A 26,782-nucleotide genomic window follows, 5' to 3' on the forward strand; every position below is an offset into this window, starting at 1 on the left:
AAAAGAGCAAGATCAACAAGCCGCACATCTGGCTGTCTCTCTTTCCAACTGGAACAAAGAAACAATTTTTTTTAATGGCTTTTTGAGTTAATTGTAAACAATTTGGTTTTGGAGTCGCTGACTTGCAGCAAATGTTTGTCGTAGGCGGATGTAGGGAAAAAGGACTATGTCCTAATGCAATTCCTCTGTGGCTAGCGAGGGGAAAAAAAATCACTTAAAAAAAGGAATGTCTTGATCCTTGTAGCATTGAAGTATGCTCAGAATTTTCAGTTCTATACAATTTTTGTCCTATACATGGACGTTTCACAAGCTTAAAATATGTACTTTGATGAGGCAGAGAGACAGAAGTAGTTGCTCATTTAATTTTCCTATACTCTTATATACAGTGATACTGATTTTTTTCCCCTTTATTTTCAGTAGAACTTTATGTATGAACAAATTGACAGTGATAAAAGACCAGAGACAAACAATAGGAATGGGGGGGGAAACCTATTTTAAAATGAGAGTTCTGTTCTGATACTTTTTTCTTGTATTTCTACTATTCCTGAATGCATTTTTCCAGTAAACGTTTCTCAAAAAACTATATTTACAGTCATTAATCCTTAAGTAACATTTTGAAAACTAATCCTTAAATAATTAGTGAAATATAGTACTTTTCTTGCTTTCCCAATTACTGTAATTTTTTAATACCTTGTAGCATCAGTCTATCTAATAATTTACTTTTTTTTAAAGTGTTTTCTCTAAAGTAAAGTAAATATGTGGTGTGACTTGGTACTTTCACACTTCACAACAGGCAATACTAGAATTGTTGAAGTATAGCACTTCTGAAAACCCAGCTACTTTTAAAATACCTTATTATACCTTTATGTGTCTAATTTGAGCTCATATTACTGCAGTATTTTGGTTGCTTTGTTTAATGTGTCTGTCACAATAGTTTTATTTCTAACCTGACCATCCTGCTAAATATTTGCAAATGTCTTGATATGAAAAGTAAATTGGTAATGCTGGTTTACTAATACATTTGACTGTTTGGAATAATGCCTAAATTTATGACAAACTTGAATAAAATGAATAATCCAAAGAAAATGTTTTCCATCAATTTGCTTGTAGGAGGTTAAAATGCATGGTGCTATGATTATTTTTTGTCAAATTCAGGTGTTTGAGTTGATAATGCCACTTAGTGGATAACAGCCTTAACTGCAGCCTTTTTTCAAAACCAAATCAGGTGGCAGACAGCTATGTTGATTTATATCTGAGTTTTCCTCCTGGCTAGAATATGCTGATCATAGCATGTGTTCAAGGAACCTTTTATTATCAACCCCATTTTAGGAAGTTTATGATATCCAGTTTCTGGATGAAATGTATTAAAATGTAGGAATCATTTATTACGTAATTTTAACTGTCTTCTAGGAAAATAAGGATCTTCTTATTTGCATATTTGATTTGATTGAAAAGATTAATCTACAGTCTTGGTCTTCCTTGCACTGGTTCTTTAGGTTAATGAAATTTAATTGGTAGTCTGGTTATAATTTTGGTGTTTCAGGCAATGCTTCGTTTTAGCCCTTATGGTTGGAAGATAGTGACTGGGCAAACTCTGAACTAGAACAAGCCGATTCTTCAGGAATTGAGTTGAAAAGGACCTGACTGAAAGTAGTTAGTGCCTTTTCTTGGATGACAGTGTGGAGAGCATACACAAAAGGGGAGTATAGGACTGGACTGGGTCCTGCATTAGTTGGACTTTTGTAGACCTCAAATAATTCTGCTTTGGAAGATCAGAAAGGTGAGACACGCCTGATGTCTATTCCATCACTGTAATTTACAATTACTACTTCCTGAATATATTCTTTTCATAAAGACTCTTTTTTTGCTATGTAGTTTGGATGGTAGTATTAATATCTTGGTGTATTTGATGTAAAATTTAAATATATAAAAATTCAAACTTTTTATCTGAGACCAATGTATATATACATATATATATAGTTTATATTGTGTATATATGTATATTTTTTTCTAATATCAGTGTATCAAAAAAATCCATTGTATAATAAAAGAATACTATCCTCTGCAGTTAATGGCTTTTTTTATGGCAAAGGTTTTTTGCGCTGTTGAAACATATATTGATTTAGGTCTTTGCTTTCCATTCCAGTCTTTAAACTGTGTTCTTTGAACTTTTTTTTCCCTAAGTAAATTTCCATTACTTTCCATCAACCCTGATAATCTTCGATCACTGAGCATTTTTTTACTTGATCTCTCAGGCTTTTCTGAAATTTTCAGTTGCGCTGTTTCTATTAGTAAGTCAGTTGAATAAATTGCAACTAAAAAAAAGATTGGCTCAGAGGAGAAGGAAGAAAGCATAATTCAATTTCCAGACATGTTTCAGTGCTGTATTACAGGCTGGTTGTATCAATGATGAAGATTGAAAGACAATACAAAGACTTCTGTTGGCTTAAGTAACAATATTTTTCAGAAAATCTCTATCTTCCATTTGTTTATCATGAAATTGGGAATAATTGAGGGTTTTTTCTGCCTCATCCTATCCTCCAGAGAATTCACATCATCTAAGTCATGAGCAAAGAGGAACCCGAGTTTTAAGACTCCATTATTGCTGAAATCACACAGGCATTCTTCCTCCCCGTACCTCTGTACACTGTGCTGTTGTACAACAGCTTGTGTCTCTGGATAGCTAGAGTAGATGCCTTTGAGTCAGCAAACAGAAAGGTTTGGTTAAGTAAATTATTTTAATCTTGATTTTCTTACAGTTTTCATCTTCATGTATCTATTTTTTTCCTGTAACAGGCAACTAATTCTCAGTTCTTGGTTAAACATGCTCATTTGCAAGTCTCTGTGTATGTACGTACGTTATGTGCATTTGTGTGTGTGCATGTGTAGTTTAAGTTTTTCAGCAACGTTCTAAAAATATTTTTAAATTAACTATTTAAATAGTTGTTTATAATTTGAAATTTTCTTGGAAACTAATGAATGTTGCCTTTACAAGGGTGTATTTCTTTTCCATGTGACTTATGTTACTTGGAAGTGTGAATGGAGAGTTAGTTAAAATTGCAAATGAAACAAGGTTCTTGGATCGTTTTTATGCAAAAATAAAGCTCTAAATGTAGTGTCTCTTCTATACTTTCTAGCTCTAAAAGGCATCTTTTGCCTTTCAAACAGGAGTATTCAACAAAGGCAATAAGAAAATCTTGGATGTAACTACCTCCCTCCATTTTTGATTGCAGATAGCTGGCATTTTGAAGTTAGCATATCTCATCCTGTGTATCTGGTTTTTAGTCAGAGACTACAAAAGGAAAACCAGATTTCTTCCTTCTCAACTTTTGGTCTGCTTCTTAACTTCAAAAGAAGTAATGCTAATCAAAACTTCTTGAACAAGTGTAAATAAAAATGGTATTTCTGTTCACATGGAGAAAACAGGACTGCTGCCAGGGGCTGATGCAGCGTGTGTTAGATGCTGGGCTGGAATGCCCTGCTAAGAACGCTCACCAGCCTTGGGACTTCACTCCCTGCTACACCTGGTCAGCTGTATGCTGTTTACCTTTTGAGTAGAAATGTCAGTTTTCATAATTTTAGATGCAGTCACAGTTACTTTTAAACTAAATTCTGAGTTTCAGTGGGAGGAAAGGGAAAGCAATATAATTTTTTTCTAATATCAGTCCTTGTTCTGAAATGTGGTTATTAAAATATTGTCTGGATTAGTTTGGCTTCAGTTTGAAAAGCAAGAGTAGAGGAGAAAGTCATCCACTGATAACTGGAGCTGTAGTCCCTGCAGAAACTCAGTTTGGTGTATGCATCTCCTGCAGAAGTGAGGTAGCACCAATGACCGAGTGCAAATACGAACCAACGGTTAGCTCTAGTCGTGGCCTTTTCCTTGGGTGTAAAGGCAGCGAGCGTTTCAGGTGAGTCAACCAGGTTTTACGTAGAGCGTGGATTTTCCTGTGCTTTGTGTCAGCACCTCTGGCCTGTCCTTTGACAGTCCTGCGTGGTGCCAGCCTGGGTGGCCAAATGCCCGGCCCCACCCTGCCCCGCCCCACCCCGCCCGTGCCGGCTGAGTGCATGTCCGCAGGCTCCTCTGCTGGCTTCGTGGGTCTCCTTGGCAGGAAATCCACCCAGCAGCATTGTAGGGTTGCAAAACAACTGTACAGTGTCCGCTTTTGTGCATAGGTTTAACTTTGCTCGCATGGTTGAACAATATTCCGTTTTCTTTGTATAATGGGCCTCTATAGGCTTCTGCATCTTGCAGTGGGGAAGGGAGCAAACTGCGTCATCAATGGGTTTGTGATTAATTGCCATCTGAATTTGTCAATTAGCTAAAAATAGATTTTATAGCAGAGTAGGAGTAGGATATAAAGTCACTACTGTGCATCAGTTTTATTGTCCTAATAAAAAGTTATTGTGCAAATTTCATTGCTAAACTAGGAATAGCTTCCAGTAGTGATTTGAATTAATTACTGCAGAGCCTGTCAGGGTCAGTACGTTATTTGAATTTTCATGTACACTGACAAGAAACCTAATTTTTAATTAAAAGGATGGTTGTAATTCAGCACCACCCATAGTACTCCTCCTTATTTGTCATCTTAGGCAGATAGCAGACTTGTTAATATACCAAAAAAAAAATTGCAAAGTTTTTTTGCAGCTTGTGTTGGGGCACAAAACCTTGTTTGGCTTTCTGTGTAAGTAAAACACATTGCTTGGAAATAGATTTACTATGGAATGTGCTTCTTAAAGTATTAGGCACAATGCAAAATAATCTCATTTATGTTTACATCATTAAGAGGGCTAATGTGCTTGCCTGTTAACTAAATGCAATTGTCAAGGCAAGCTGTTTTGCAGAAAAATGCCATGGACCCAGTCTGCCCCTGTACTTTTTAATGAATTGAGTGTCTAATGTGAAAGAATAGGAGTTCATGAAATAATATCAGAAGAGATTAAAAAATGATGCAAAGCTAATTAAGAAAAAAGAGGAGTTTTATTGGAATTTATGCTTTTCTGTAACTCCTGCATAATTACAGGTTAGACTAGTGTTTTGGAGAAGATCTGTTCTTGTTCAATATTCAGTCCTCTTGTCCCTTGACTGTGAGAGCAATCTGAAAAATTCTGGAGTTTAACAGCTTTCTAACCTGCTTTATGTTTAATTTATACTCCAGTATAATGATTAAGTATTTTTTCCTCAATCTTTCTGCTTACCAGTCCATCTGCATTTGTGAGATTGATTTGTTTTTTTCGTTGAGTATTTTACATTTGTATTTACTTAATTTCTTCTGGATAGTATCTGCAGTTTATCAAAGTGATTTTGAATTATGATCCTATTTTCCAGAATATTTTAATTCCCTTCTAGCTTAGTGCATATTTTAAAAGTGTATTTTCTTTTTCTCTGGCTGTCACTAATTAAAAGTATTGAACAAAACCAGATCTATACAACAGATACCAGATACTATTTAAAAATACCATCCTCTCTTTTGCCAGTAAACTACTGACAACTACTTTTGCAGATTTTCAGTGTTGCAGCAAATTTATGGTACTAAATAGCATTTCCTTTTTTCTCATCTCCAGTCATTTGTCAAAGCTCCCTCTTTTATATATTTCTTCACTTCCTTCAATTCTTCCGTATGCTTATACAGGCATATTGATTTCTAAGTCTCTGTTTTGTCCATTGGAGTAACCTGTTGTGTATTTTCTTAACTGTCGAGTTTCCTGCAATCCCTTATCCCTTAAATCAACTTTCCAAGAAACCTATTCTTCCAGATATCTGAGATTACTGAAACTGCTTTTTTGAAATCATGATCTTTAGTTTGCTGTTTTCTCCTTGTTTAAGTAACCTCTGCTGTTTTTAATTAACTTCTGTATTTCCATCCTTATATTCAGTTAATTCTCCCCATAAGTATCAAACAAGTCTAAAATAGCCATTCCTCTGGTAAACTCCTCTGTGTTCTAGAAAGAACATTTATCACTCCAGGAGCTTGTACAGATGCATGGTTAATGAACCCTCCTGAAGCTTCTTGCCCAATTCTGTTACATGCCTCCACAGTTCAGCAAAACCTTCCTTTACAACCTTTTGGGGATTAGGTGATCTCTCAAATTGCTGTCTTGGGATGATACCTATTCTTTCCTCCTTTACTCTCACCCAGAGACTTCTTTTTTTTTTTTCTTTTACCTTTTTCTGAAATTTTAAATTAAAAAAAAAAAAGTATATATTGTCCTTCGGTCTATTTACAGTGGTTTTTTGAATAATTTTTTTTTTTCCTAGTGGAACTCCAATGCAAATTGGTCAGCAAGTTTTCTTATTTTGTGTAATAAGATATTTAATAAGACCAGTATTACACAACTGGAAGTATTTTAAACTAATAACAACTAACCCCTACAAAGATCCACATTTAATCTTTAATTCATCAAATCTTGAGCTATTGATACATATAGTCAGCCACAGCTATCTTAATTCCAGTAATGTCAATATGTTTCTTTGATCAGAACTGTCTGTTTAGTATTTTAAGATAGTGTTTGACTTCTCTCCGCTTTTCCAGAAAAGAGTACTTGTAAAGACTGCGTCAGATCCATATCTTATAGATTATTACCCTCCAAACCAGAAATACAAATTTAGCTGGCAAAATGCATTATGTCCTACATACTGACACATTCAGAGCAGATCACTAGCAAATACGCAGTAAGAAATCCAGTCACTGTAGGATTTATGTCTGGCTTGATGGAGATTAGATGTGCTGTTTTGGCATTTATGTATTAAAAAGAGTAGTAAAATAGATAAAGAATAAAGTTAACATGCAAAGACTTATTCCCATTATCAACTGGCACAAGAAATACCTTGAAAATAAAATTGCTCTGAGGAAAGTCTTTACCATAGTTGTACGAAGAACTAGAATATGAGAGTTTTCGTCTTGGTTTTTTCAGACACTTGCACTGGATTTTCTGTGAGCATAGTACAAAATATTCTGTATGGCGTAGTCAGAAGGCTGAATAATTGGTGGTCATTCACAGGCAGAAAGGAGCAGCAACATGTTTTTCTGTTTCTGATTTTTTCATCTGAAAGTCCTGTTTCTGACTCTGTATCTGTTTATGATCAGTAATAGATTTTTCACTCATTATATCCAAAAATGTTGAAACCAGATACCTTGTCAAATGCCCAAATCCAGATTTCCAAAATTAAGTGTGTTCTAAGGTGGTTTATTTCCTTTGTCATCATGATTTTGGTGAGAGAAGACAAGGACAAGGAAATTTTAAGCAGAAGAGGGTGATGTGACTGCTCTTCTCTTACAAGAGTTCAGAAGAACTAAGCCAAACCCCACCTGCAAAAAAATGAAGTGGTTTTGTTTTGAAGGAAGAAACACTTGAACTAACCAAACCTGTTCTGTTTCTGTTAAAGGTATCTCTCTACTGTGTATCATTTGGGTAAACATTAGTATCCTGCTTTGCTTACCTAACAGCATCAATTGATAGAGGCTCCATTTATTGTGTATGTGGAAATTCTGTCCCTGTTTTGAGTATAAGCATCTGTGCATGCGATGCCATATTCAAGCTAGGTTACTGTAGTTACTATACACTCAGGTGGAAGGATCAAAGTGCAAGTGTTTTCTTAATTTCAAATATAATTTTATTCTAATTACTTAATTGGCTTCCATTCTACATTTTTCTGTTGGGGTTTGGTTTTGTTTTGGTTTTTTTTTATTATGACCTATGAATCAGAATCCAGATATTTTGGTTGCCTGGTTTTTATCCTTTTATAATGGCTCTTCTGACATTATGCACTTTGAAAATATATAGGACTTCTGTTCAAAGTATGTTCAGGTGTGAGGGTTGGCATATAGAAAAATCCCCCCCTTGAATAAGTTATAAGTTCATCTGAGGTAATCCTTTTTTTTTTTTTTTTTTTTTTTTAACCTTTTGATTTTATTGAAACCACGAGCCAAGCTCTTTAATCCTTGGGGCTACAGGTACTCATATTGTTGGCCAGCTCTTTTAACATTTTATGATTAGTGAAAAATGTATTTGTCATTACAAACCATTTATTGACTCCCTTTGACTTGCCTCCCCTTTTTTGTAGGTTTTGTGTCCTGCAATCTGCGTATCAGTTAACAGCAAAAGTTCTTGGCTTAAAGTGTTGCTTATCTAGGAACTGTAATAAAATAATTGTTCAAAGCAGGAATGATTCTTTTATCTTGGGTTACTTTCACCTTGAGCAACTTTCTTCTCTTATTCCACTTCTCACTTCTTTACATCTGTTTTTTGGGTTTCAGTTTTGTTGGGGTTTTTTTTGTCTGTTTATGCTTCACCTGCCTAAGGAATGTGTGGCACTGTTTCTTCTGCGCTTGTGTGCGTAAATTGCTTCTTGGTGCATCTTGTTTTGCAAGTATGTTACTTATAAGAATCTTATAAATACAGTATTTACAGGCCAACATTGGGGATAATTTGATTTTTTTCTGGAAAATGAATATAGTTTGCCCTCTGAAGAAACTTGGGTGTGTTTTTCCCTTATCTGTGCTTTGCTAGACAATACTGTGGGTACTTCGTGGTGAAATATCTTCGGGGTTTTTTTTGCAATCAGCATCACAAACACAAATGTATGACTATTTTTACATTTTTTTTCTTAATTTTTTTTCTTAGTATAACAATACAGTCTTATGCTTATTTCTGAAATAAAGTCCATAGAGGAATAATACCACTTTTCAAAACTAACATCTATTTGCACAACTGAGACTATTAAACATCAGTTGTTATATTTCTCTTCATCAATGCAACTACAGTTTATAAAATTTAGACATTTACTGGTAAAACAACTGAAGATAATGATACTACCATATCCATGAAAATATTCTTAACAGTAAGAAAATCGGAGAGATGATTAAAAAAAACCCCTACTGTGGAGTTTGATGGGGATAGATATAAGGTGCTGTATAGAAGCACGACTAATGAATTGCCAAAATGCAGAAGGGAAAGCAATGGGTAAAATAAAACTATGCAGATAATATTTGAGGCATGTGTAAAGCACAGTTTTCTGCAAGACACAATTCCTGCATTATATCTGGCACAATACTTGGATGCATTTGGAGCACTGTACCTAGAGTTGAGTGACCCACTGAGAAGGGGGAGAGAGAAGGGCAGTGAGACTGGTCAGGTGTAATAAAACATGAACTATCATGATTGAGCTTAAAGAGCTTTTTGAAGAGCTTTAAGAATAGATTAGACAAACATCTGTGCAGAATGACAGAGCTGCTGCCATTCCTGGTTTGGGATCTAGATGACCCCACCCCTATCTCCAGTGATTTTATGGCATTGCTGTGAACGTAAACCAAAATGCTTCCTTGACGATTCCTGACTTCAGCACTGCACTTTTCACAGCAATAATATTCCCAGTTTCTGACTTACGATAAAACCCGTTCTGTTGCCTGAGCCTTGCAGAACTCCTTCAGGTGCTGATGGTGAAAGGGCAAGGTAGGGGATGTGTGTGTGGGGCACCCATGAGAAAGTGCTCCAGTCCTGCCTGTACCTTCACTCTGTGCGTGACTCCCAGCACTGCAGCATTCTAGGTTTCTTGGAGTTAGTCTTACACAAATACTTGAAGAGATTAGGTGGGTTTAATATGTTTATTGCATAGGAAAAAAGCAGAAATATGGGTAGTGGATTTGGCAAATGCAATTAAAAATGATCTTTTATATCTTCCTTCCTCTCCCAAACAAAAAACAGTGATACAGGATTTCCTTCAGAAAACAAAGTTGATTATCATTAAGAAACTTCTGCATTTTTTAATCTTTGTTAATTTTTATTTTATTCCTTAATAGAATAAAACTGTTTTCTGAGTCTTGCACTTCTTCTGTTTCCTTACAAGCACCTCAACAAACTTTATAGGTGAATATCACAACGATTTGGAATCTTGCTTTTGATGCTGGTGTTTTTTTGAAACCACAGTTAATTATTCACATAGTGAGGTCAGTTCCACTGCTTTAATGATGCTAATATGCTTAGTACAATATAGTTCCCTCAGACTGCAGACTGGATGCTGTCTTTACCCATGTAGGTGTGCCATTAGAAGTTACAATTCCTAATCATTCATTGCCACTCCTGAACTTGGGAGCCTCTTTCTCCTGAAATTCCTAATGGAACTGCTCATGAGAACACTCCCGGCCCCACTTCGTTTGGGTGATCTAAATGAGTTTAAGCAGTAGCCATTTGCTGATACAGCTCAGTTTGACAAAAGCCTGTTAGACTACGTTTATGTAAGCAGGCAGATTTAGGAAGTAGTATCTGGCAAAGGAGTACTGATGAGCAGGAAAGGGTTGAGCTGGTGAATTTGTCCTTTTTCACTAACATGAGGTTTAAATGCTTTGTCTGTCTGTTCTACCTTCAGTGTGGCTACAGTGATGCTGATGGTTTTGAGCTGGTACTCATTAAGTTAGTCCTATAAAGGAAGAAGAAATAAATTAGTACTTCTCTAGCAATTTATATAGTACTATAGCTATCATTTAAAAAACTCCACACTTCAAAATTATGTAATCTCTTAAAACAGTGTGTAAACAAAGATTTTAAAGAAGAGTTAAATAACATGATACTAGCTTTGGACATGCAACATTTAGTTGATAATACTTGCTAAATTTTCAAAACTGGATTTCAGTATATAATAAATAGATATTTCAGTATATTTTCAGTATATGTGTATAAAATCTATGGCAGATTTGAAGGGCTGCATTTTGATTTGTTTTGGGGGGGTAGTATTTTATTTACCACAATTCAAAAAGAAACTGATTGGTTTAGTGGGGGAGAAGGAATTTATTTTCCCACCCTAGATAATGCCTCTAGAATGTCAAAACTAAATTAATGAAATTTTAGGAACAAAGTGATGTGTTAGAAAACTAGCTTGTGTTATTTTGTTTAAAGCTCAACATTTTTAGGTATGCCACTGGATAATGGTATATGAAACGCAAAATGTTAAATGTACCTTCTTGTTCATTACTGTTTTTATGGTTTATTTGTGTCTGTGTGCCACTAATTACATGTTGAGCCTCAAAAATTGCTTAATGAGCTTTAAACTGTCAACAGTAGCTTAGGAAGTGCTTTCTATATGCTTATATAATATCTTAGGATAAGCTTTAATGGTTTGGAAAACAGTAGAAAACATGAAAGTGCAAACATCATTGTCATGTCAACATGTCATCATTTTTAAAGCATACTGTTAAAAGTTGGAATTTTAAGAGATTTGGACACTATAATTCAGGAGTGCTTCAACAGCAATATTTTTATATATGCATTGAGTCTCATTTCAACATTTAAACTAACTTTATAGTAAGTATAATAAAATGCTTTCCAGTTTAATTAAATGGAATTTTATGCTCTTAGGTTAAACCTTTCTGACTTGCTTCTGTGCATCAGCTGTTTATTTGCATTTCTGTTGCAACCACAGTATACATACTGACCTGCTTAGAATTTATGTCATTAGTTACTTTGAAATCTCGTTAAAAATCCTCCTGGAAGTAGCTTACAGTTCCTGAGGTTTGGAATACATTATTAGAATTTTCAGGGAAAGACAGTTTGGAAGATCCAAGTACTGGGAAGCAGCAAGCTATATAGAATAAAATAATTCAGTTCGGGACAAGGAATTATGTTTATTAGCACTTCCATTAAGGTGAAGCTTGGCCTCTTAAGGAGGTAAAAACTTAGTGTTGAATGATGAGTTATAGTTTAAAGTGAAAGTTTCTTGGAACTAGGTCTTGCTTTTAGTTTTGTTTTTTAGGAAACTATAAAGAAATTATTTCCAATCATAAAGAAGTAAAGCGTGTTTAGCAGCTGCCTGAACCGTGTCTTCTAGATGTTGATGTTGAGTATCACTGGGGTTTGGGTTGATGTGTCAAACCAGTGCCTTTGAGAGCATTGGAAAATGCAGGCTGACCATGAAAACGGGTATGAAGTTTGTGACAGGGTTCTTGTTTCGTACTTGTGACCTAAATAGCTGAATCAGTTTCTACACAGGGATTGAAGGAGAGGGGAATAAAATGAAAAACAAGCTAAGAAATATAGTAAAAGTTCAGGAAAAATACTCAGAAATCTCCAGAGCTGTGATGTGCTGTACTTCTGTAAGAAGGATCAGAAACCAGAGCTTAGGCACATGACCTTAAGCTACTCAATGCAAATGAGGGAGCATATCCTCAGGTTTTTGGCAAAAAGGCTCCCTTGCTGTTCGAAGCATGTTCCCAACTAAACCAGTCTCTGGATGCAGTGCTAACTTTGGCAGTAGAAGAAATGGTTGGATACTCTCTGAAGATTGAAGGCAATGAGGTAAGATATGGCTTAAAACAAGCTGAAAGTGAAGAATCCAAACTGAGTCAGTAATTTAGATTGTGATAGTATTTCATAATAATATAAACTGTTTCTTTCAAGGTTGTGACAAGGAAAATAAGTGTATGCACATTATCTTCTCCCTTTTACCTGATGCTGATAAAATGTATTATACCAGGGTGATGAAAATGTTAAATTATTGAAGGTACAAGTTTTAATGCTGTATAAAATCTATTTTGCTCTGTTTGCATGTTTTTTCCCATCTGTAGGCTAATCAGAAGGTCAGACTCAGTTCATACAGTGCAGAACTTGTTCTGAAAGTAAAACTTTAAATTTTTTTCCTGCATATAAATGAATGTAACTTTATGAATAATGGAGAATGTTTCTTCATGTTTTAATATTGTATATGCAAGATGTTGCTAACTGTAAAGGGCTTGACAGTCTGCTCACTGGATTTGTTCTGGAGAGAAAATTTTGAAGTAGCTAATGCATAACAAAGCCATTTGTTTAACAAAAACCTGGTTTACATGAAGCTGCATGCTCTGAACGGATTATTGATTAAATTTGTGTCATTTTATGGAATGACTATGGGTGCTTTGAAATCTCCAAGCCTCACATTGCCTTCCTAGGTTTTCCTGCTATAGAATATATCCCTTATATGCATATAGAAATTAGGGTTGGTGATGCTTTTTCTTCTGTAATGCTTGGGGGAGAATTTGAAAAAGACTTTGTCTCCTCATATGGAATATTAGCCATGTACATGCTTAGAATAAGTTTTTTGTGGTCTGATTTCTTAAGTGGGAAAAGAGTTAAACTGAAAAATAGATGAGCATCAGATGTGAGCCCCCCAAGAGCCGTGGTTTAGAGAACTGAGAATATTTATCTATGAGGCAAAAATCACTTTTCAATCTGAGTTCTAAATCTAAAATTACATTTTTCTACTACCTCCAGGCAGACCTCTTTATCCTTATATGTGCTTTTCATGGTTTAATTTTTCTCTCTTCTGAGAAAAAAGTTTTAAGTTTGCTCAAGAAAGCTGTACTTTTACATAGTTTTAGAATAATGTATCTTCCTAAGGACTGTACTGGTAAAAAACTTTTCTTCAAATCTTCCTTCCTTTTTGTCTTCCATAGAGACTTGCTTTTTTAAGAATTCACTTTTTGGTTGGGGGGGGGGAATAACTTGAAATGCAAAGGCTTCCGAGATGATAAAAGATAGGAATAACAGATAAAAAGATAGAATTTGAACCTCCTCTTTTTTTTTTTTTAAATGCATCCATACATTTTTAAAAGTTAAAAAGAACAAGCTTTTTACCTTTTCTTTCTGATAGATTTTTATAGTAATATTTTATAAAACCTTACTGATTAGAAAAATTAGATTATTTTTTTCATTAAATTGAGTTACTTTCATGAAATAACAGGGATTTATGCTAAAGAATCCAAACCAAGGATTAAGACCTCATTTTTTACTCTGGACTGGTATTCAGTAATACTGAGTCCAACAATTTAGAGGATTTACAAATACAGATATAGTTCTGAGTTTGTTTCTCTTGCTCAATAAATAAACTCATAAATATCTGTTTGTACTCCGTGATGCTATACTGATGTTTAAATTCCAATTTGTTGAATAGAATTATTTCTGTATTTATCCAAGGTCTTACTCTTTCTGTCCCCATGCATAAATATCACACAATTGACCATCAAAATGTTTCTCATGGTCCAGAACTTGCCAAGATGTTTAATACATGATGCAGACTGTGTCAAGCCCTTAGTTGTAGTATTCTAAGTTTACGTATATAACTGTTTATGATTTTGTTGCATTTACTAGGTTTGCTGGGATGGGTAATCTTCTTAAGGTCCTTACCAGGGAAATTGAAAACTATCCACATTTTTTCCTGGATTTTGAAAGTAAGTTCAAACAATTACAAGACAATGAGAGAATCTTTTCCCTGACTTAGCAGCGAACTGAGGAAAAACTTTTAAAATCTGATTGCTTGCAGTGTGTATTTTCCAGCACAACCAATCTGTCCAAGTCCTTGTCTCTAAAATCATTTGTTCACTCAGGACTCCTTTTCTCTTCCTTTTCTATTTTTCAGGAACCAAATGGGAAATCTTTTAAAAGTTCTCACTTGCACAGAGCTTGATCAGGGGCCAAATTTTTTCCTTGACTTTGAAAGTGAGCAAAGCTTCTTGCCTGGCTTGCCTTCTTTGCTTATTATTTCCTAATAAACTGCATGCGCTTACGCATCATAAAGCAATTCAAAAGGGATTTGCAAACAAATCAAATTACACTTCAGTTAAATATTGCTTTTTGATATTTATAAAACCATACAAAATTACTTAAATTCATTCTGAGTAGAGGCAGAAAGATAGATATGCAAGTAAAGCCTTACCTTTAATTAATTTCAAAACATTTATGAGCCATTGTTAAATTTACATACAAATGAACTTGGCCTCAGCTTTCTTTAACAAATCAGGGTTAAAAAAAGATTTCTTTATGTTGCTTCCTTGAATGGAAATATATACTGGAAATAAAAAGCTGAAAAAATAAAAGCAGTGAAGGTGGCACTATTTTTGCCTTGTTCAGTGATGATTTAACTGGGATTATTATTATTTCTAAAAAGTAGTGAAGTGGTCAAAGTGTATGTGCTTGATTGCATCTCTCTTAATTGCATGGTTATCAGTTTGCAAAACAGTGATTCACATTCTAATTTCCTTGTCATATCTATATCTGATTCAAAGATATTTCACTTTTGCTGGTTACAGTTTCCCTGCATGTACTTCTAGACATTGTCTTGAAAACTGGTCATCAAATCCTTAAATATGGGTTTAATCTTACTTCACTACTTATGTGAAATGGTTTTTATTTAAAATGCTAACAGTGTGTGATGTTTTGTCTCTTAATACCTTTGTTCTAAAAAAAAAAAAACCAACAAAACCCCAAAAACAAACCCAGAAAAGTTTTGAGGGAAGCCAGTGTTTTTAAAATAACTTTGAAGCATGGTTTAAAAGACAATTTCAGGTGATGAGACACACATTTTATCACCTTGAAATAGCTTTCTTGAATCATTTATTCCTGAAGTATTTTTCTGAAAAATGTTAGTGACGTGATACGAGACTGTATGTGTGTATGCACTCTGAAGCACTGGTTCAAAAAGTCATTTAAACACATACTTACATCTACTGCAATTGTTCAAACATGCTTTCTTGGATGAGAGCTAGAGTGTATGACTATAACTTTGCACACATGTTAATCTTCTCATCTATATCTTATTTACCTCATTATGAAGAATCAGTTTTAAATAATGAAAAAAAGTTAATTGGTTAGTTTGGGTTTAGGAGAAGGTACTGCAAGCCGTGTATCCCTTTTTCTCTTCTGTCTATATCATTTAAGAATTTTATTGTAAACCTGGGATGTCAAACCTTTATCCAAACCACCACGTAATTTTTTTCTATCAAACTTCCGAAGGCTTCAGTAGCACTCTGTGGCTTTGCCAAGCTATCGTGAAGGTTTTCAGCTCCTCTGAGCCTCCAGGTTTAATCAGCCCCATCATGTCCTGGATGGTGAGAAAGTACTCCTGACCCAGGCTGCAGATTTGACAGGAAACGGGTGGTCTGGCAGTGGGAAGCCTTGGTGGAGTGGAGGTGGTGGTGAGAGGAGAAAATACATGTTTTATTGCCTTGGCAGCAAAGGGGGTTTTTTTTGCAAAAGTGCATTGCCAAGCACCCGCTCCCACAGGAGGTGACCAGTGGTTAGTGCAAGTACGTGGCCATGCTAGTCAGGCACATCTACCTAGAGAGGACCAAAACTATCATCTCCAAATTTCAGTGAGTTTGATGCTCCTGAGCGAAAGGTTAAAATGTTTTACTTGTGAAATAAAGTCCTGGAGTTTTTATGGCACAAAATCTGTATTGTGTCAAAGGGATGTGACTGAAGATGCCTGTAGTTATGTGCGTTGGTCTCCTTTAATTAGCCATCGTACAGTGTAAAAAGACGCTCTTAGTGGACATAGGTAAGAGCCTGCTTGCATGCTCACTGGACGTATGACTTTCTGTGGCCTTAGTTTTCAGTTTGAGTTTGTGGATGAAAATGGTCACTACAGTTGGCCATTCAGAGGATGAGGGGTATGTTGAGTTGATGTGTTTACTGTATTTCATTTGCATCAGCATATTGCTTTCTAGTTTTTGTACACTTTTTCATTAGCCGTAAGCTGAAATCTCAAAGTAAATCTGTCAGCACTACTTCCGAAATGTTTACAGAGTTTTTGGATTCTCCTGCCCTGTTTTTTTTTTTTTTTTGCTGCTCTTCATTTGGTATGTATTGTACCTGAAAGGAGGGTGTGTGCATGCTATGCATACAATGTGCAACACAAACATTGCTTAAAAAAACAAACAGCTTTTTGCCTTGTATGCAGGAGTAGAACAAATACAATCTGTCTCCATGCTTCAAAAGTCAGAGGCTTTATGGGCTGATGTTGGTCAGAAGTAATACAAGTGTGTATGTAAAGAAAGTGGGAAAAGGACATTAGGGTGTTAACTTCATTTGACAGTCAATTTAATCTGTGCTGCTCCAAGGAGGTCATCCCATGGGTGATGCTTTGCCACATAGTCTCAGATTCTTATGCTAGAGTTGAAATGTACACAGGATTGCACCCATTGTGAATGATAGCTATGTGGGAAAATGAACTTGCTAAGAACTACCTGTTCAAAAAAAACCCCACCAAACTACCACCTTACCTCTCTCCCCCACCTACTAACTACTCTTCCAGTCAGGTCAGGGTGATGTGGATGATGCCATCGTTGGAGGAGCCCCAGCAGTGGCATGTGAATGGGAACAGAAATGCAGGAGAGGATGGCAAGCAGTTGTACAGATTTAGATATCTTAGGTCAGTCATGAAGCTACACAGTAAGGTCACCATAGTAGGTTTTTATTTTATTGTTTTCCCTTATCCTCCTTAATTAATACACATTTTATAGGCAGTGTGTTGTAAGGATGAGTTGTTCCATGCAACAAAAATAAATTTATTTTCCTGTGAATTATTGTTCTCCAGGGCAGAATTCTGTTTTGATGAAAAATTTGAGGAGGACAATCTTGTATTGCACCTTCTGAAAAATGCCATTATGGTTTTTGTTTGTTTTAAAATACATTTAATTACAAGTTGCTTTTCATCAGTTGCATGCTCACTTTTCTCTTACATGTTTTTCACCAACCTGATTTTTTCATATTTAGCCTTAGTCCCTCCAGTGCATCTCTTCTATGCAATTCTTGAAGTCTTGAAAAATGGGCAGGTAGAAACAGAAACGCGTAGAAAAATTAAATTTTTTCACCTAATTCAAAGTTGTGTTTTCTTTCAAATTCTGCCCTTGTGCTATATTTGAAAATGGGAAAGAATCATGAAAGGAGAATAAGAAGAAGTAAGTTTCAAAATTTCACCTCCCAGTTGTTTGGGGGTTTTTTTAGATAGCTATTTTAATTTTTCCCTAGAAAAATTTAGGCTACAAAAAAAATTGTTTAAAATCATCTTTTTTCCCCCCTCTCCTGCAGCTGTCTATATCATCAGTTGCAATTTTTAGGACACCTTTTACTGTCATTATTCTTCATTCCAAACTGGGAACCAAGTTTTGTTACTCCCCGCTCATACTTGAAAAAGCTTGAATCCAGCTTTTATTTCAGTTAATGTTGTATAGCAAAAGCAGTTCTTTATGCTCTCCGGTAATCATTTTAGAGTTGGGCGGTTACTCTGGATCTGTGCAAGAAGAAGCAATCTGAAGAACCATTCAGTCCAGACTTGAAAGCAAACAGGGACAAATGGGGACTGTGGTAGCTTCAGCAAGTGATACGGAGAATAGTGTTCTATGCAGGTGAAAAAGCCTTTTCTTTGAGGTGAAATGCAAACTATATGTATTCAGCCAAATTACTCTTTTTTAAGGTCTACTGAAAGGTTTACATAAAGAAAAAGAATCTCTTCATTCCTGGAAAGTGAACCATATTGCTGTTTTACACTTGTATCCTGGTGTGGGTATTCTTAATCAAACTGCTACGTATTGGGTTTGATTATATACCACTTACTTTACTTTAATTCCTTCTTAGCTCTCAACTCAAAAATAATGTTAGGAAGAGTGAGTGCATGGCAAGCCTTAGAGTCTGTGGATTTCAGGGTTTCACAAGCCCATAGGGCAAAGTCTCTTGAAACTGATTTTGTCAGTTCAAGAACTGTTTTGTTCTTTAGATGTTGACCTTGTTTAAATTAGTCACAGGTAAATGAATTCTGGGCATTTGAGGCTCTTTCCACAGCAGTTTACGAGTGCTCTTTTTTGCAGAAAATCTATTGTCAAATTACTGCTGCCTGTAGAGGGCCTTGTTCAGGCAAAGTAAACAAATAATTCCACATGAATTCTTGGAAATAACTTGAAGGTTGAGGTAACAATTTGTTTTGAACCTAATAGACTAACCCTTATAGGTTACTGGGAGGAGGTGTCCTTAAGTGACACCTTCAGTCCCATCCTCCTCAGATACAAATACCTTTTATAAGACCAAACTCTCGAACCTTAACCTGAGCAGGTTCCCTTTTTTCCTAAATGTTAGCTAGGTGGGCTCGTTACATGATCCTAATTTAATCCCCCTCATCTCCTGAAGAATCAAGGACACTTGCTTTCTAGGATTTCCCCCCACCATTCCCAGAAAGATTCATGCAATTTTCAGTTATTGTTCATGTATGATTAAAAGTGTCTATTATTAGAACATGTCTGGCAGCAGAGCAACTGCCCGCTTTTTGCGTAATAGGATATTAATTAATACGCTCACTCCACAGGCGGCAAGGCTAGAGATGTAATCTGCATCCAGCCTGCAGGAGGTTAAACTCTTGTCTCCCGCACTGCAGAGAGTGCCCTAAGCAAGAAGCTACGGCTCAGTCGGAGAAAGGTTGTCCGCTCTGTGTCTGCCACGGAGCTGAAGCCTGGCGCTGATATCCCTGGCACAGCACCATGCACATAGCAAGTATTAGCCATTTAAGGAGCTTCACTTTGCTCTAGCTAGTTTAGAAAGGATGAAATTCAAAAATCCAGTGTAGACTGGATAGGGTACTGTTTCTACCTCATACTATTATTTTTAATATATGGAGTATAGCAGGTTCTGATACCCCCTAAAACGCATTATTCCCTGTAGTTGTAATGCCTTTTGTGTTTTCTAAGGACATAAACTAGCCTTTTATCTAATTTTGTCCCAGACTGGAATGGGAAAAATCGTTGTCATGGTGACAAACCTGAAATAGGACTTTAGCATTATACAGTAAAATACATGTGCTGCTCTCTAACTTGCTGTCAGTGGCTGGTAGAATTATTGGCCACCTGCAGCAGTGGACAGGACAAGAAAAGCTGAAAGCAGAGCCTGTAAGACAACTTGTATTACTCACTATTCTTTTGCTAGGCAGTCGAGGCCAGGAGGGTGTGATGTATTTTTGACAAATGCGATTCCATATTCACTGAAATGCAAGCACTAACCAGCTTCAGTGGGAATCCTCTTAACATGCAGTTTGACTGAAAGTGGAATAAAGTTCTGTGCTTTTGGTCTGCATTTCAGATACAGAAAGGGTGTGTGGGTTGGGAGTACTTCTTTTAGTACTGTCTTGTTATCTCTTCATAAAAATTAATTACTGAGATATTGTTATACTTTATTTTGTATTGGTAAAGGCTTCATATCCTTTTTGTATTTAATCTTGCCATATGAGTACTAATGTCTTACCTACATAGCAGTTTCTACGGTTTTTCTAATGCACGCTTGGTGAAGAATGAGGTAGACACCTTGCACTGTTAGGGTTTTTTCTGAAACAAATAATAGATATTTTTCTAAGAAAAGAATGATGATTCCACCTTCGCACCCCACCATGCACCTGAAATACTTAATGCATCCACAAATGGATTGTGGTGGGTCCAGCTTTCCCCCTTTTTTTAATGAAGTCTGAAGCCCCATCCAAAACATGGAATAGACCATGTGTAAAGATGAAAGAGAGCATTTGTTCATGGAATGAATGAATTTTCATATCCTGGTTATTTCTGATGGAGCCAATGGAATTACATTTCTCCAGAGCTAAAATTTTTGCTTTCTAAATGGAAATTTGCTGTATACAGAAGAGTCAAGCCTGGTCTGACTCTTGAATTAATTTGATGGAGGATTCATTTAGTTGTCGGGTTTAGGGTTCAAAACTCAGACTTGAAATGCAGTAAGTCCAGTGATTGTGGTAACTTATTATGGAGAGGGCTTGCATTCAACATGGATTAGTCAGTGGCTCTGGTTTTATTTATAAATGGGCTCTAAGCTTAAGCATGTGCAGGTTCTCTGGTGGTATGGGGATAAGAGGTGAGCACTGCCAAGCAGTGATTCCTCACTGTGATTCAGGAATGGTATTTTTTTTTACTCAGAACAGAGAAACAAACTTTAGTATTGTTGGAATAGAAAACCAATTTTAAAAGCCCAAATCTGTTATGAACAAGTCTGTATTCCTTTTAGTTGTTGTTGCCATTATTATTATTGTTGTTGACAGCAAGATGAAATCTTTTTCAAAGTGATCGATTAGAGGTATTTTAGCTGACCATTTTTGGCAAGATCTTCATGTAGAATCCCTTTTGAAACATGACCATGGTCTTAGCAGAACATCTGTTTGCATAACATATATTTCATAACCAAGATGCATGGTTTTTTAAAAAAAGCCTGAATCATCCTCCCTACCTTTATTTTTAAGCTAAACACTTTCAGCATAAATATAAACCGCTTCTGCAAATGCAAGCTAAGCCTGTTGCTGTGTAGCCTTTGCAGCCCTCTTCCTCTCCCTTCCCTTTCTTTCCCTTTTCCGCCCACCTACCTTCCTCTTACTCCTACTTCCCCAGGTGCTGGGATACTACAGAAAGCTTAATGGGTTTCAAATATTCAACCGTCCCCCAACGCCCAAAAGATGAATTGGGAAAATTTGAAAAAGACTAACAATAAAGGGTGTTGCTAAAGGCCATTTTTAAGTCCCAAAGTGCTGAGCAGTGTATAGTGTTTACATTTCTATTAGGGGCTAATATTTTTTAAAGCGAATAAATTGTAAAAAGTAACATAGAAGTACCTTGTTAACCAACCCATGCTTCAGGTGAGCTGAACATGCAAATTTTACACTCATTAATTGTACTAATAAATTACTTATTCTCTTTTGTGACTTAATATTTGCTGAAAATGTTATTTTAATTAACTTTTGTTTAACTATTAAAATATAGATATTGATTTATAGGTGACTCCTACCTTGCCCCTACTCCATTGTTCTGTGGTATGTAACAGTTTAGCAAGATTACCACTTTCTTCATTAAACTCAGAAGCATTTACTGGTTTTGTTTCTTTATCACAAGGTGACAGACCCCTTATGGTGTATACCTGAGATTTCTTGCAGCTTGGGGAAAGAACCAGTCAGTAACACTGTAAACTTAATGTGACTAATAGGTCAGTTGAACTGCCGTGTCCCAGCTGGGATTTTCCTGTTTGGGATAGTTTTTCCCCTTGGTGCTCCTTTCCCTAGCTTTTTGCAGGATAGCGGAATTTTTTAGTTACATGAAATATTTTGGATATAAAACCCAGCTGAGTAAGCCCAGCTTAGTTTTACTTTCACTTGTTCTGTCTTTTAAACAAGATTAGGGAAAACTTCCAGAATAAAAGGAAAGTCTAATCAGGGTTGTTTCATGTGCCCAGCCACCAGGCACTTATGGTGATATAGGAATATGCGAAAGATTTTAAGTACTAGTTGCTTCAGAGCTACAGACATGTAAATCTGAGCCATTTGTGTGTCATTCGTGCAAGGCCCATGGATAACTTGACACATTTAAACAAATTATCCCAATCTGAAACGTCATGGAGAGAATGCCTGCTCTTTCCGTACTCTCCAAGGTGAACCCATTCATTTGTTTCTAATGGGGGGGTGGGTAAATGAATCACATACTGGTATATGGGTGGAAAACTGTGTCTCATTTCTTAAGGAGAGTGAGAAGACTAAATAGAAAAAGTATTCTTAATATTTCTTGTCTATTAATGTAGACATGCATACAGTAGCTCTTCCTAATCAGTGAGTTTTGAACTGAAGGTATTTCATTGCTTTTAATTCAAACAAGTAGTCCTTAAGTCCTAAGATTCACCTTCAAAGTATTTTTTTTCTTCCATAAAAATTAAAATCCTATCTTTACAAGATAATACAAATTTAAGGGGGGGGGGAAGTTGTGTCTCTGTAGGAATCTGCTGGGACAAAGTGATTGTTTCTACAAATACTGACTACAATTCTATATATAGGTCACCCATTCTTTAGTCAGTGCCAGTCGTCTTTATGTTTTAAAGCAAAAGAAGGCAGATCTCCTCTACCTTGTCTAATATGTCAATGTTCGAGGGATAACATCGCTCCCTGGTGTCACACTGCTGTGAAAATCCCATCGGATGGGATTTGAATGGGAGAATTGATCTACTTCCAAATGTCATTTCTCTGAACAATAAAGGTCTACAGGTCACTCCCACTCTGAAAACTGATCATTGACAGTGCTAAATTTATTTTAGTAGCAGGAATGCTCTCTGACGTACGTAAGAAAAATGTTTATTTTTAACAGTACTGTATCTGTGTTTTACAAAAGGAGAAATAAATTACCCTGGTTAAGGAAGCCTGGAGGAGAGTCAAAGTGGCATAATACCACACTGCTCCATCCACTGAAAGGCCTGATTTTATCCCCAAGCTGCAAGAAAAATGAACAATTCTTTGTAATCGAGCTGTGGAGCTCATGAAAGAGAGGGACATTTTTACTAAAGGACTGATGCATTATCCTGTTTTCTAATAACATTGCTCTATGATACTGCTTCACTTTAAAATGCTGCATTTTGAGAAGAGGCATTATGACTCAGAGCATGCAAAACCTGTACTGTTTTTCCTTCCTTGCTATAGAAAGCAGAAACTTGGATGTTAGCAGAATGGCAGTGCAGTATAATTGCATATTTTAAAAAAGTACATCAGAATAGAGTTACACGTAGTCAAGCTGGATATAATGTTGTTAAGTAGAGCTGAGTAATCTTGCCATTTGTACTGCAGCTACCTTTTGACTTTTTGCATTTTGCTTTTCTGTTTCTTAGATGCACAGCCCACAGATGGAGAAAGGGAGGTATGGAATCAGATCAGTGCAGTTTTACAAGACTCAGAAAGTATGCTTGCAGACCTTCAGGCTTACAAAGGAGCTGGACAAGAAATTAGAGATGTATGTTTGTTAAAGTTAATGACAGTTCTTTGGAAGCAAAATCAAGCAAAACTCGATGTGTTCCTTGCTTCTGTTCTGTATCCAAGCACATTCTATGAAATGATACAAAAATCTTCATTAAAATTGTATTTAGAGAATATGTTACAGATTATGTGTAATGTTGAATATAGAGCTCTAATCATTAAATGATGGCTGTTGGAACTTGTTTTAGGTTTACTATTAGTAATTAGTAATTATTTTCCATTTTAAGAAACAGCATTTCATATACCTCGTTTCATATATCTCATGGTAGAAGTCAAAGTTCAGAACATAGAAGAAATAATACTCAGATGTCAGAAATACACTATAAAAAAAGTTGAAAATAGTTGTTCTTTTGTGTAAGTGAAATAATGAACCACAGTAAATTATAACCTTACATCCACTTTACAGGCATGTTATTCCATGAAACTGGTCCCAAAGTACAATTCTGAACTGTAACTTAAAATTTTTCTCAGCTGACCAAACCTTTTCCCGCATCAGCTTCGCAGTTACTGTTAGTGTGACCTGTTGGTTACTTAAGAATCTGAATATGTTGAAGATTTCAAAAACATCAAAACCTTAAAAAAAGGCTATTTCTGCCATTTCTGCTATTTCATACAAAAGGTTTTACCTGATGCTTCTACAATAGTTTTGCTCCCCAAAGAACATGTTAAAACGTGTTTCTGTATGTCAGTGGTGCATTGGAATGAGTAATTTTAAATCACTATGTTATAGGGGGAGAGGGAAAGTGGAAAACATGGCATTTTTGGACTTACTAATTTCCTATTCCCATGCAATGTAATTTCTCATAATTGTTCTATGTTTTACAATAGTTACTTTCTAAAATAATGTAGTAGAAAAATTCCAAACCACCTTTTGCTTGTTATTCATGTATCGCAGTTCTTTACAGTAATATTTTCATTTCAGGCAATACAAAATCCCAATGATATCCAGTTGCAAGAAAAAGCATGGAATTCAGTATGTCCTCTGGTTGTAAGGCTGAAGCGCTTTTATGAGTTTTCACTCAGATTAGGTGAGCCCTGTTTTAGTATGTCTGTTTATTAGGCTACTTTATATATTAAAAAAATAGAAAGCTGCTTCTTCCACAGATATTAAAGGGTTATTATTCTTTCTGCTTGATATCAACAGACATTTAACTGCAATTACATTTGTCAAGGCATATTTTTAATCTTAATTTAATTTCAAAATTTTCATGGTTTGTTAGTTTGTCACTTAGAATAGATCTGTATTATCTAAACAGAGTACAAGCAAAGAATGTGGTAAAACTGTATATTCTCTCTGGTGCCTGCCACTCTTCAGCACTTCACTGGTCCATATTGTATTAATGCAATTTAATTTTTTTTAATTTGGATCTTTCAGTTTTAAAAGGAATGTAAACCAATAACATTGTGAGACTTTAAAAACAGGGATAACGGGGAGAAGGGTATCAATAAACTCTCTCACAGGGTGAAAATCCAAAGTTGGGCACGTTTTACACTGACTTTGTGATCCCTACAAACCTCCAAAATGCTGTAATTACTCCTTGAATTAGGACTCTGCAAGAGAACCAGTGTGCAAAAATGTATGTATGAAGTGGGAGAGCTCCCAATGCAAGGGAATTCTACAACATCCTGCTTACTAAGTCTTTCACTTTTTGAGTTATGCTAGTAATTATAGCTGCGGGAGCTGAATTACATTGCTATCAGTGCCTAAGAGTACACTTTTAGTAACAGAGATGCCAGAATAATCTCTATACTGAGCTGGTGGCTAATTGGGGAAGATGAAAGAGTTGAATATCTGAATGCCAGAAAAATGCTTTCTTTAGAATTTTTGATAAGGAACCCAGATAAAGGGTGATAAAAAGGGGAAACATCTCAGTGATACAAAATGGAGAGAAAATGGCAGAGCGCCTGAAGAGACAGGTGTCTTTGACTAATGTTTCTCACCTTAGAATAGTAAGAAAAAGCATTTCTATTAGGGCTCTGAGTGTTCGGAGGTTTCCTTCCCAATACTTAAAACTTTGTTATAAGGTGGACTGAATAGAATTTGTGCTTCTGATTTTTATTCAGAGAAAGCCCTGCAGAGCTTACTGGAGTCCTTGACGTGCCCACCTTATACTCCAACTCAGCACCTGGAACGGGAACAGGCTCTAGCGAAAGAGTTTGCAGAAATCTTACATTTTACTCTTCGTTTTGATGAACTCAAGGTTAACAAAGTCTTTCAATACATGCTGATTTTTTCTGTGTATTTTGAACCGAAACTGATTATTTCCTTTTTATCTTCCTTGAAGATGAGAAACCCAGCAATTCAGAATGACTTCAGTTATTACAGGCGGACAATAAGTCGCAACAGAATAAACAACATGCATGTAAGTAAATGAAATCTGATCTGCTGTTCACACTGAGGTATTTATCAGTACACATTTATACCGTTTGTGGTAATGTTTTTTCTTTTGATACACTAGCTGTCATGTTCTCTCCTTCACACTGAGAGTTAATCAGCAGTCCGGATGAAGTGATTAGAGTGGAACTATTCATGCAACAATCTGCTTGCTGACATGAGCATATACTGTACCTTTTTCTTGCTGCTGGCAAGATTTTAAAGAGTTTTACTGACTATTTTTTCTCATGTTTTCATCAGCTAGACATTGAGAATGAAGTAAACAATGAAATGGCCAATAGGATGTCCCTGTTTTATGCAGAAGCCACACCAATGCTGAAAACACTCAGTAATGCAACTACACATTTTGTATCAGAAGTAGGTAATGGGGGAGAAAAGGTCTAACACAGACATTCTTGATTTTAATTTTACAAGATGGTTTACTGAACATTGGCTGTTTTTAACCCTTCTAGAACAAAACGTTACCAATTGAAAATACAACGGACTGTCTAAGTACTATGGCTAGTGTATGTAAAGTCATGTTGGAAACACCGTAAGTTTTACCTTAAATCTTGTTTTTCTTGTATGAGAGAATTTGTATTGTATTTTAAGTAGCCATCTGGGATAAACACAGTTTTTTTCCAAATGAATTCCTGTATGTTTGCCTTAAGTTGTTATCACGTTTGTATACAAAGCATGACCTGGTATTAGAAAGTCTTGCCTCCTATTTTGACCACTTTATGATATTTTTCATGAATTAGCATTGAGTTTTGTTACGGAGAGTTTACGTGGTCAGCCTGCATTTCATCAGAAGATTAAAATACAAGTGTAATCTTGTGCTTCAGTGT

The 26,782-nt window shown here is 35.9% G+C and overlaps 1 protein-coding gene across 9 annotated transcripts in view; it reads left to right on the forward strand.

Annotated features, from left to right (window-relative positions):
- The window catches only part of CYRIA (CYFIP related Rac1 interactor A), a 58,737-nt gene that overhangs the window by 23,532 nt on the left and 8,423 nt on the right, over nt 1-26,782 (forward strand). For 3 of the 9 annotated variants that reach the window (XM_052809494.1, XM_052809499.1, XM_052809496.1), the window contains exons 4-10: nt 14,381-14,460; nt 23,416-23,537; nt 24,483-24,588; nt 25,625-25,761; nt 25,846-25,923; nt 26,196-26,312; nt 26,408-26,487. In XM_052809494.1, the coding sequence (XP_052665454.1) occupies nt 14,388-14,460; nt 23,416-23,537; nt 24,483-24,588; nt 25,625-25,761; nt 25,846-25,923; nt 26,196-26,312; nt 26,408-26,487 (713 nt within the window). In that variant the 5' untranslated portion in view covers nt 14,381-14,387. Of the gene's footprint in view, nt 1-11,833; nt 12,286-14,112; nt 14,193-14,380; nt 14,461-23,415; nt 23,538-24,482; nt 24,589-25,624; nt 25,762-25,845; nt 25,924-26,195; nt 26,313-26,407; nt 26,488-26,782 lie in introns of those variants that run through there. The other 6 variants (XM_052809493.1, XM_052809502.1, XM_052809498.1 and 3 more) reach the window with 6 other exon arrangements.

This window comes from Harpia harpyja, chromosome 15, assembly GCF_026419915.1.
Source record: "Harpia harpyja isolate bHarHar1 chromosome 15, bHarHar1 primary haplotype, whole genome shotgun sequence".
NCBI classification, from domain to species: Eukaryota; Metazoa; Chordata; class Aves; order Accipitriformes; family Accipitridae; genus Harpia; species Harpia harpyja.